Below are 11,875 nucleotides of genomic sequence, written 5' to 3' on the forward strand. Positions count from 1 at the left end.
CAGGAAAAAAACTTCAAAAAGCCAAAGTTGGGACACACTCAGATCAAAATTCAGAAATTTTAAAAATTAAAAGTACCACTTAAAATTTTATTTTCATCCTCTCTTTTTTCTTTCAATCTTTCTTTTTTCAATATCTTTTCTATTCTCTTTCTTTTCCTTTCTTTTCTTTTCTATTCTTTTTTACTTCTCTTTTTCTTTTTTATCGTTGTCGTTATCTTCTTTCTTCTTTATCTTTTCTATCCATTCTAATTACTCTTTTTATTTTTTATTCTCTACAAACTAATCAAAACCAAATCAAGGACAATTTCTATCTCAAATTTCAGTTACACCTCCATATATCAAAATCTACACTACTCTATCTCTACACAATAATATCACACTTCGTTATACTACCCTATATTAATGATATAACCTTCTTCCATACTACTAACATGAATTCATCTTTCTTGCTCTCCAATCCTGCTTCATCTCCCACAAAAAATGTTTCTTCTACTACCACCACTTCATCTTCCCTTTCCCCTTCCCCTTCAACTCAACTCTTCACCAGCAATAAACCTTCCATCAACAACCAACTCAACAACAACAACAACATCGACATCAACATCAACATCAAAAATAAACCCCAATCAACCAAATTGGATAAGAACCACTTTCTTTCTCCTGCCAATAACTCTGCTGCTGCTCTAAAAGCTGGCTCTCCAAACACTTCATCTCCTATAATGAAAATTTCTCCAAACGGTAACATCTCCATCAATAAATCAAGATATAATAACAATACTAATATCAGCAATGATAACAAGACTCCATCTTCTCTATCTAAATCCACAGATAATACTCCCCTTTCTACTCCCCTTTCTAATCCTCTTTCGAATTCAATTTCAAAAGGTCGTTTCTTATCTTTCAATCTAACCCCAACATCAAAGAATTCGTCCTCAACAAAGCATTCATCCTCCAAATACAATAAAAATGATTATGAATATAAAAACAAAAATAAATATAAATATAAATACAAAAATAAATATAAAAATAAAAATGCTTTCAACAACCCAATCAATGACTCGATTATCATTGAAAACTTAATCCAAAATAATACATCTTCCTTACCTCTACCAAAATCAATCCTAAATCAGGATTTACCCCCAAACATAAATCCAATTGATCTACTATCCTCTCCCTCTTTTAAATTCAATATCGATAGCCAAAATCAAAATCAAAATCAAAATCAAAATCAAAATCAAAATCAAAATCATACAAATCACTCTAATTTCAATTTCAATTCCAATTCCAATTCCAATTCTAATTCCAATTTTGATTCCAATTCAAACTCCAATTCTAATCCCACTACTAATTCCAACACTCATACTATCGCTAACAAATACTCAAACAACAACAGCAATAACAATAACATCAACAATCATTTGATCAACTCTTCTTCTATTTATCCTTCTTCTCCTTACTCTTCTTCCCCCTACAAAATTAACAATTATAATAATTTTTCTTCTTCCTGCTTCTCATCAATAATACAATCTTCTCCAATGCATTACGCCCACTATTTTAGTCACAATAAATCTCAAATTAATACAAACAACACAAAACTTTGTATTAAAAATCATACCAACAACTATATCACTAATTTCGATGATGATTTGGAATCATATAATAATAAATTCAATATTCTATCAAATAAATTCAACGAAAATACAAATTCAACTATTGAAAATGATCTAATTCAATTGGCTGTCAAAAAAATTCAATACCAAAATAAAAATAATAACTCAATTCATTCAAATCATTTAAAAAGGAAAAATCAACCTGAATTGGATTTTGATTTTGATTTTTATCAAAATATCAATAACAATAACAATAACAATAACAATAACGATAATAACAATACCAATAATAATACTAGCCCCGCTAATAATATCAATTACATAAACTATATCAACAATTCAAATAATTACAACACTTATAACACAGTTAATAGAAAATTTCCTTCAAAAAGACTAAAATCAACTGCTTTTTCTTTGCCTCTATTATCTCCACCACTGATTTTCGATGATACTAAAAGAGTAAGCAAAAATTATTATAATAATATCGATAATTCTAATTCTAAGAAATCAATTAAAAAAATCAATTCTAAAAACAATAACCCTCATATTTATACTCATAATAATAATAATAATAATAATAATAATAATAATAACAATCATAATAATCATAAGACAGACTGCAAAATTAGTAGATTTGATAATAATAAACTAAACTACTTATCATCTCCAACCCCAAGTAATCGTCGTCACCATTTAAAAAACTACGCTCAAAGTTCTCCCACAAAGAAACCAAAATCTACACCATTATCAATTCTTGATAACTATAACTACAACTATTATAATAACGGTAACTATGATGGTTTTGATAATGAATTTAATAACAACAGTATCAAAATTTCTAATGTAAATGAAAATAAAAAAAATAGCAAACACCATATCAGTTTAGATATTGACTCTGCAGGTAAAGCTATTATAAGAAAAGTCGATAAGTTTGGCAAAGAAAGTTATGAGTATAATATGAACTATCTCGAAGCAGAAGATGAAGAAGAAAAAGAAAATATTGATCAAATTATTAAAAATTCATTTAATGATTATTCTTTATTGAATTCTATTAAAAAAACAAGAGTTTTTTCTCCGGATAACAATGAAATAAGAAAAACTAATATTAACGATGCTTTTTCAAATGATTCACCAACAAACAAGTATTCTACACTTCCAAGAATCAAAAATAAAATTATTAACAGCATCATTGACGACGATGATGATGATGATGATGATGATGATGTCAATAATATAAACAATATTAACACTATTTCCAATATTTCCGATACCAATAATTTTAGTAATATCAACAATATTAGCAATATAAACAATGACAATAGAAATCTTAATCCCGATAATATTTTTAGTCGAAATAATGTGCATGAATTAAATTATATGAATGGGAATGATAACTATTACCTAGCATTGAAAATGGGAATCGATCCATTATTAACCTCCTCAACAGCTGATCCTTTACTATCTGATGGTGATGAACATAATATGGATAATCTAATCTACTTTGAGAATAGTATTAATAATCTCAATAAACTTAATGACAATATGAACAATATAGATAATATAAATAACATTAATGACATTGATGATATTAACAATATTAATGATGAAATTGATGATGAAAATAACAATAAAAATAATAATCACACCAATAATAATGACGATGACGATGACAATACTATTGATAATATGGAAAACGACAGCGAGGAATTTGATCAAGACGTAGCTCATAAAATTGAGATTCCAGTTTCATCGGATTCAACAATTATCGAAGGAAATGAATCAGTAGTCGAAAACAGTCATCTCATCAAAAACATGTGTATGAAAGATATTTTAAAATCTGGCAGCCTTCAAAACTGTATCAATATCAATATGAACAGTCTTCCAATCAAAGCAGTTTATGCACTGTCTGAAGATGAAGACGACGATGAGGATGATGCCAGAAATGCATTAATGAAAACATTTGGCAACTACACAAAATGTTATTAACAAAGTTCTTTTTCTGGCCACTGTACTTTTTTCTAAACTTTTACTTTTTCTGTATTTTTTCTGTATTTTTTCTGTATTCTTTTGATTTTGTTTCCTGAGATTGTTGTTGGGGGTTTCTTATTTTGCGCAAAGTGTCTATTTTGTTGTCTTGCCTGTTTTACTATCTATATATCATGAAAATCGTACCTTACTTCAAGCCGTTTCTCCAAATTCAAAAAATCTCTTTTACAAAAAAGAAAAAAAGAAAAAACCATAAAGATGGTTCTGTTCCATAAAGGTGGTAACGCTCCGTAAAAATGGTTGCGCTCCATTGCATTGGAAATATCAGATCACGTGCTCTATGAAGTTTGTTTTTTTCGGATTTTGGCTTGTTGGGCTGAAATTTGAAAACGGTTCGTTCACCAAACTAATGAGTATTTATTTTATCAATTGATCAAAGTGTGCTGCCCACCAACACTATGAGCTTTCAAACAATAAAATTCTATTTGAAAGGCTTCTTAGCTACCAATATATTCTTTTTAAGCGCTGCTTATGGCGTTTTTGCTTCGTCTTTTTTGTTCTTAATAGGAAAGTCTCACTTGAGTCAATATACCACTGCCAGATTTTTTTATTATTTGTTCAGCAAAGTGTTGGGTATTGACATAGTCGTTAGAAATGAGCAGATGTTGACTCAAAATCTACCTGGAATATTAGTTTGCAATCATCAATCTACTTTGGATATTTTAGTATTAGGTAAAGTTTTACCCAAAGGGTGTACCGTCACCGCCAAAAAGTCTTTGAAATATATTCCATTTTTAGGATGGTTTATGGTATTATCTGGAACATTTTTTCTTGATAGAAAAAACAAAGATAAATCTATAAATACTTTAAATAATGCAGTAAAGAATTTGGAATCTAAAAAAAGATCATTGTGGTTATTTCCTGAAGGCACAAGATCATATTCTAATACCCCTACTTTACTACCTTTTAAGAAAGGAGCCTTTCATTTAGCTGTTGATTCTCAATTGCCCATATTTCCAGTTTCAGTCTCCAATACTTCAAACATTTTAAATTTCAAGAAAAAGATCTTCAAAAAGGGTACAGTTTATATTGATATCTTAGATCCAATTCCGACAAAGGGCTTGACTAAAAGTGATGTTACTAATCTATGTGAAGAATCAAGAAATAAAATGTTTGAAGATATTAAACATTTAGGCTACTCAAAAACAAAGGGTTCCAATGAAACTAATAATAGCGATTTAAATAATCAAATACCTCCAAATGAGTCAATATCTGCTGATAATTCACCTAGTTCTTCCAGCTCTTCGACTTCTTTAAAAGTCAATGCTACAGAAGTGACCCCGTTAATACGAAACCAGAGAATTTGGTAGTTTCGATCCATTTTTTCAATTTGTTTTATAGAAAATTGTTATAAATTCAATAAAAACTGCCGGAAATTTATGTTTTGTCGACTTATTCTTCAATCTATTGTTCTCGATTAAACACAATAAGCTTGCATATAAAAGCAGCTACATGCATATACCTTATATGTGTTTCTTTCTGCTTTTTGATTGGCCCATGGTCACAATAATAGAAATCAGCCCTATTTCTATTTTTTTGAAATTTTAGCAATTGCTTGATTTTAGAATAGCTTTCAAGTCTTTAGAAAAAGCTCATTTTTCTGATTTAATTATAAATCTACATCTTTAGAAAACAAGTTAGTCAGGTAAGATTTTAAGAGTTAAAGTAACCAATTTTGGAGACAACTAATTCAATTACGTTGATACTCTCTTTCATACTTGAGATAGACTTATTTTATAGTTTCTCTCCAAAGCTTTGCTCGAATTATACAGAATAAAGCCCGATAAAGCATATATTTTTTTTTTTGTAGAAACTATTTTATGAAGACTGTTTCAAACAGTTCATTCTATTATGGGGTTTATGAAAATAAAAACTTCTATTAAGTTATTATAAAATTATTGAATTTTTTTTGTTGAATTTCAGTAATTTTCATCTTACTATTAATCGTTCTAGTGCCAATCTATAAAAACTGTATTAAAAACCTAGGTTCTTTAAATAGCATAATTTTCCAACGAAATTAAATTACGTTCAGACTGCTTTTGTCTTTAACGTTCAATCCATTCTCCAATATCAGAATTATTTCAAAAAGACTATATTTTTTCAATAAAAATTGTTAGTTAGATTCTCATCAGAAAAAAAAAAAGAAAAAAAAAAAAATAGTTAAAGAGGTAAAATTATCTTATCCTGTGCTTACGAATCAATAACAAAATCGGTTTCTGGAATTGTTTTCAAATGCTCATTAGCATCAGAAGAAATAAGAATTGTTCCACAACCTGCATTTGCTCCTGCTCTCATATCATCCAATGAGTCACCAACCATTATCAAGTTTTTAGGATTTATGCCCCATTTCTCAGCGATATGAAGAATGGGTTTTGGTGATGGTTTAGGAGGAAAAAAATCTCTTGTAATAATTGGTTCATTCAATTTAGTATCATTTAGAAATTTTGATTTGAAATGAATAACTGGAGTCTTTAGTTTATTATTGTTAAGGAAATGAAATGTTAGTAGTGTGAATGAATGGGAGAAAAAAAAATAAGAATTTGCTAAACATACCATATTATTTCTCGTACAAATTGTCTTTTTTATATCATTTTTATCTAAAAATTTCATTAGTTCAAACAACCCATTTTGAGGTTTCTAATAACAATAGTAATAATAATAAAATTAGTATATTTTTCTATAATTGATATTTTAACATTAATAGAAAAAAAAGAAAAAAATAACTTCATACCATTTCATTCATTGCTTTTTCTTCAATTTTGAAGATTTTGTAATGACTCTCGAATTTAACATTTTCGTCAGCAATAGAGTTTAAATGGTCTATAATATCAATTTTCTTGGTAATATTTAAAGCATCTCTCATTTCCTCTTCGGATAATAAATATTAGTTAATTGTTTTTTCTTTCTTTTGGATCAATAGTTTAAAAATGAGTTGCTTTTTTTTTCGAAACATACGAAACATCCAAGTTTGAGCTACACATAATGTTCCATCCATATCAAAAACGATACCTTTGATTTGATAATCATTTTCTTTGACAGGATTAAGAATTAATCTTCTAGAATAATTTGAACTCATCTTGGTTTGAAAAATGTTATTAAGTAATGGTCTTAAAATCATTAAATTCAATATGTTTTTTTCAAAAAAGTGGAAGAAAAACCGGTATAATGATGAATTATTTGTTGATTCAAAAAACATAAATTTAAAGAGAATTCGTGATTCACGACTTTTCGTAACATTGAGTCAAAATCAATTTCTGCCTGATTAGAAGAAGAAAACTTTATTTATATCAGGAAAGCTGTCATATCAGGAGTTTTGAGAAAAAATTGTGCAAATATCATCTAAGTAATAGTTAAGGCGAAATAATTTATTAAAGGAAATAGCTATATAGCCAAGAAATTATTGGAGAATTCCAGAGAATCAGGAAAAAAAAAATACATAGTAAGCTCATTACACCATAATAGCAACATAAATATCATTAAAACACCATTAATTTCAAGATATTCAAACAAAACAAAAAATAAAAAAACTGGGAGAAAACTAGGAAAAAAGATTGACAGAAAATATTGAACTTAGACCAGTTAAACAATAGTTTCACCAGAATTTCTTGCAGTTTCAGGTTCAATAGGTTTGTTGGAGGCAGGAGCAACTGCTGGAGAAGTTGCTGGAGCAGTGCTAGATTTTCTACCACTATGAATAAATAAGAGTGGAATGACAGCAAAAGTGAGAACATCCAAGACACCATAGAATGCTTGTTCGGAATCTGGCTCAATCACATTACCACCTTCAGAAAGAGCCCATGCAATTGGATAAAGAATCCAAAGCAAGAAAACAAGACCAGCTCCAATCTTTGACAAAAATGGTGAAGATAGCTTACCATAAACACGATGAGAAACTAAAAAGATTGAAAACAATTGTGCAATAATAGCAAAAGTGAAATAACCCCATTTGTAAGAAGATTCAATTAATGCACCGATTAACAAGCTGATAACAAAGATATCAGCCGATAAGACAATCAAGATCCAAGAGGATAACGCATGAACACCAAAAGAATTTGTTTTATTGTTAGAAGAAAAGGCAATTGCTAGTAATAGAGCAGGCCAAGCAAAAAACCAACCAATGTATCTCGCGTAAAAAATTTGACGAATATTACCACCACTGCTAACTGTAACATGGTTGAATTCAGTTGCAATACCAGTCCAACCAAGATTCGAGGCCATAGTGAAGTAAGCATAGGTCATTGAAAGGGTAGCAATTAAGGGAGAAACGTAGAATAATGCTTGAGAAAGATTGTTCTTATGATGACGAAAATAAAAAAAAATATGAATCAAAGAAACCACTCCAAAAATTGAAAAGGCTGTCCAAAGCCAACTAGAACCATCATTGGTGATATGGATATCAAGACCAGTTGGTTGATTGACATCAACAGCCCTATTCCCACGGGCATAAATCTCAACAATACTAACCATGTCGATTAATTGAGTTTGTAATAAATTGATTGGTGTAAGAAGAGAGCTAAAAATATAACAATTGAGTGCAAATTGTAAAATCAATTGACTGGTTGTGACAATTTGTAGGATGATGGATGATAGTGATAATCAATTGTTGAATTGCTAAAGGAAGGGATTTCTTTAACTATTTATAATAAAAATTGGTTACTAATGGTGTGCATAGTAAAACTTAAGATCAGGAAAATAAAGCAAGCCAAAAACCAGTTCCAATTTATTCATAAAGGCCATTGGCAGACAAACAAAATGCAAAAATGAACTTGTCTAAACTTACACCAAATCTCTCAACGGTGATTATAATCAATCACATAGAAACTGTCTTTTATTGTCGGAAGTTTGAGTTATTAGTAGCTCAATAATCCCATTTTGTATGACTTACATCACAACCAAAAACGACAGAAAACAGGATCACATACAATAAAATAGCATTAATAATACAAATAGTTTCATTGTCGAGATTATTAATCTGTTTTAAGCTTAAAACACTGAATGATCATTTATGTGACAACTCTCCCATGAACCACACTAGCAAAACCCAGTGCACATCAGCAATTCATCATGCAATTCTACCTATATCTGACCAATTCATTCCTTATTCTCCTCAATATTGCTCAGATCCTAAGACTATGTGGGCTCAACGTAGAATTAAGAAGGTTGATTCTTTGCTTTTTATGACTGCCCGTTCCTCCCTATACTTAAGCGCATTCCGACGGAAAAGCACCTGACCGCCGCCAGATCCGGGCCGGGCAGAGGAGAGCACTGAGAAAAGTCGGCAGCTTCTTCCTGTGCTTCTTCTGCTTCCTCAAAGGCTGGTTTTGAGAAGCAGACTGGGACTTTGCACACTACTGTTTTACTGATTTGCGTTGTTTGTGTGGGCGACTCAGAGCTGACGATATAGTGTTTTAAAGATGGGAATATTGGCGTGGTCTTCAAAACCCGAAGAAAATAAGGATTCTCTTCCTTTGAGATCAAACAGAAAGATCTGCTGGGAAAGTCGAGATGGCTTCAATAAATGTTTGGATAAAATAGAAGTGATAAACCCTCTTGATCCAGCAAACAAAAAGATAATCGAGAAAAACTGCTCTGCTGAAGACAAAAGGTTTCAACAGGATTGTGCTACTAGTTGGGTAAAGTATTTCAAGGAAAAGAGGATTGTTGATATCAAAAAAGCGAAGATTCAAAAAGAAATCGATGAAAACAGAGCCACTCAACTTCCTTTTACAATAGGCTAAATTGTTTTATTGTCGAGTCAATAATCCAAAAAAGATTACTGCTCTTTTTCAAAAAAATAAAAATAGTGTTTTTCAATTTCATAAAATGTGTATATGGTCCTTGTATATACGGTACAATCAATTAACAATATGGTTTTTGTATTTAGTGTGGATATTTTTAATAAAAGTCTTGACATTTCAAATAGTTTTGTGAGTTATTTAATATAATATTATATTAGAAACCTTTATATTCACTTCTAAAACAAATACTTTGATAATATATAAAAATAATGAACAGAAAGCTATCACCAACATCAATAAGGTAGAAATATTTAATTGAACTCAAGAGATAAGTTTGCTTGATTGCATTCAAAATGTGAATTCTTGTCATAATTAAAAAACATACATGATCTGAATAGCTTGTTTCCTGTGATTAAAATCAAAACATGTCATAGTTTTACATATACGCAACATTCAGATATTTTATCAATCAAATCAACAAATTATTCTTGTTTAGTTTGGGAGTTCTATTCTATCAAGCTAGGTTCAAGATAAGTTGCTAGAAAACTGTATAATCTCTAGATATAATTGCTATTACTTCTTCCCTTTCTTGTCTTTTGCACAGATAATTCTACAGAGGTGTTTATGTATTTATACAAAATGAGTGGGCCAATTTGTTGACAGTAGCTGTGGTCTGTGGTGAAACAAAGAGAGTTTCACATCCACAAGATTCCCATCCTCCCAGCATCTGAGAAGTAGCCCAATTCAAGTTCGTGCCCTTGAAAAAACATCCGCCGGGTAACACGGCCAAATGATATATAAGGCTTTTTTTCTTCTTTCCTTTCAGTCTTCTTTTCTCTTTTTTTTCTTTGTCGACGTACTTCAGTAAGTAGCTCCCTATATGGTTTAGCCATCTTTCCAATCTACAGCATCCACTATAGCTGTGTTGCATTGCAATGTCAAGGAGCCGAAGATCAACTAACAAATTCAACAGTAGGATCATTTCTATAGGTAATGTCTCTCTTTGACTCTTCAAAAGAGCCACTGAATCCAACTTGGTTGATGAGATAGTCCCATTGTACCCATTGAATGAGAATCAAATTAGTTTGTCTGTGATCCTTAGCTGGTCCGGTCATCTATTTTAGCATTTGCCTTTCGTTTGCAGAGATGTTCACTGGTTAATGTCTTGAGAAAGGAGCGATGATTTCGATCCAATGTTGCATGCTTTTTCGAAAGACGCGATACTTGGATGGGTATTGATGGCAGTCTGACAAGTTTTAAATAAAAAGAGATTTAATTTGCCAGTTTCATTCTTTACTGTAGGCCCAATTGTAGTTTATATTTTACTCTTGTAAAATTTTGTCATTTGAAGTTGGAAAAAATAATTTAAAGCGCATGTTTATGCATGAAACTGTTGTGGTGGTAGATTTTATTATTATAGTCTCTTAAAACGAACATTGATATGTTTGAATGATTCAGATTGGTTGAAATTGAAATTTGAAAATACTTGACCACAAAAAATATTTTAAAGACATTTTGCAAATGTCCTAGTTAAGGTCTGGCACTTTACAATAAAGAGAACATGTTAGCATTAACAATTAAAGCCATACAATCTCATTGAATATTGTTTAATTGAAATTTTTAAGTAGAATTTTAAGAAAACCAGGGGTTTAGTAAAACAATCAACTTGAAAATACTAAAATTAAATTGCAATAAAATAGAAATAATAAAAACATTGGCCAAATTATTGATTATGTTAATGGTTATGTTAATGATTAACCTTTTTAAAAGATTTAAAACTTTTGATTCTCTTGGGTTATTTCTAGTTTAAAAGGTTTGATTTATAAAAAGTAACCTATGTTGTTCTAAATTTTACACGGTTTGGGATATTCAAAGACTGTGACAATGTTTTTAAAGATAATATTTAATTTAATGGTGAAATGTCTCTTTTTAATGTTTAGAATTTTGATTACTTAGCTGAAAATAAAATATCAGAATATTGAAGATTGTGCCAAAGGAATAACTGTTTTTTTTTTTTTTTAAAAAATAGTTACTAAGAGCCCACTTTGTTGGGGTTTTTGCACGGTGTTATTTATTATATCTATATACAAGAGTGAATACTATCTTTGTATTCTACCGTAGATATGAGGAAACCTAATAAATAGGAAGAAAACTCACATCAAAGACAGGAGTGTGAAATCTGAAAAGATATATGCTGTTGTCAAATTATCTCATGAATTCCCATGCATAGGAGACGAATATAATGAGCTTGCAAATTAAAAATAACTGTAAAATATCAAAAATACATAAAAACTTAATCAGACAGATTATTTTCTATTTGATATAGAAACGTCTATTTGGATAAAACAGTGATAAGCCTGGCTAGCGTAATGGTTAACGCGTCTGACTTCTAACAACTGTTAAGTGTTAAGTCATCAGAAGATTGTGGGTTCGACTCCCACGTCGGGTGTTTGATTTGTTTTTTTGTTACTCAGACATGTG

The 11,875-nt window shown here is 30.2% G+C and overlaps 5 protein-coding genes and 1 non-coding gene across 6 annotated transcripts; 4 read left to right on the forward strand and 2 right to left on the reverse strand.

Moving 5' to 3' along the window:
• Positions 1-431: 431 nt before the first annotated feature.
• On the forward strand, positions 432-3,596 carry ASCRUDRAFT_6984 (uncharacterized protein; the record flags this gene model as incomplete). Its single annotated transcript, XM_020191717.1, has 1 exon — positions 432-3,596. The coding sequence occupies one exon, from the start codon at positions 432-434 to the stop codon at positions 3,594-3,596; it is 3,165 nt and encodes a 1,054-aa protein (XP_020048710.1).
• Positions 3,597-4,054: 458 nt separating this feature from the next.
• On the forward strand, positions 4,055-4,966 carry SLC1 (1-acylglycerol-3-phosphate O-acyltransferase SLC1; the record flags this gene model as incomplete). Its single annotated transcript, XM_020190381.1, has 1 exon — positions 4,055-4,966. One exon carries the CDS (start codon positions 4,055-4,057, stop codon positions 4,964-4,966), a length of 912 nt encoding a protein of 303 aa, XP_020048711.1.
• Positions 4,967-5,673: 707 nt separating this feature from the next.
• ASCRUDRAFT_79930 (putative haloacid dehalogenase-like hydrolase) lies at positions 5,674-6,732 on the reverse strand (the record flags this gene model as incomplete). The annotated part of the gene is made up of 5 exons (XM_020194439.1): positions 5,674-5,746; positions 5,851-6,125; positions 6,210-6,293; positions 6,388-6,524; positions 6,612-6,732. The coding sequence occupies 5 exons, from the start codon at positions 6,730-6,732 to the stop codon at positions 5,674-5,676; spliced, it is 690 nt and encodes a 229-aa protein (XP_020048712.1).
• A 503-nt stretch (positions 6,733-7,235) lies between these two features.
• Positions 7,236-8,123, reverse strand: ASCRUDRAFT_32476 (opsin family protein; the record flags this gene model as incomplete). Its single annotated transcript, XM_020190363.1, has 1 exon — positions 7,236-8,123. The coding sequence occupies one exon, from the start codon at positions 8,121-8,123 to the stop codon at positions 7,236-7,238; it is 888 nt and encodes a 295-aa protein (XP_020048713.1).
• Positions 8,124-8,796: 673 nt separating this feature from the next.
• Positions 8,797-9,705, forward strand: COA6 (Coa6p). Its single transcript, XM_020189079.1, has one exon. The coding sequence runs from the start codon at positions 9,071-9,073 to the stop codon at positions 9,392-9,394; it is 324 nt and encodes a 107-aa protein (XP_020048714.1). The 5' UTR covers positions 8,797-9,070; the 3' UTR covers positions 9,395-9,705.
• A 2,044-nt stretch (positions 9,706-11,749) lies between these two features.
• Positions 11,750-11,843, forward strand: ASCRUDRAFT_t34. The gene has a single exon. It is a non-coding gene; the product is annotated as a tRNA-Arg (tRNA).
• The last annotated feature ends 32 nt before the right edge of the window (positions 11,844-11,875 follow it).

The sequence above is a fragment of the Ascoidea rubescens genome (assembly GCF_001661345.1).
Source record: "Ascoidea rubescens DSM 1968 unplaced genomic scaffold ASCRUscaffold_3, whole genome shotgun sequence".
NCBI lineage: Eukaryota > Fungi > Ascomycota > Saccharomycetes > Ascoideales > Ascoideaceae > Ascoidea > Ascoidea rubescens.

Bases quoted from the DNA above. Each gene is read 5' to 3' on its own strand.
- COA6 (XM_020189079.1), top strand. From the start codon at position 9,071: ATGGGAATATTGGCGTGGTCTTCAAAACCCGAAGAAAATAAGGATTCT.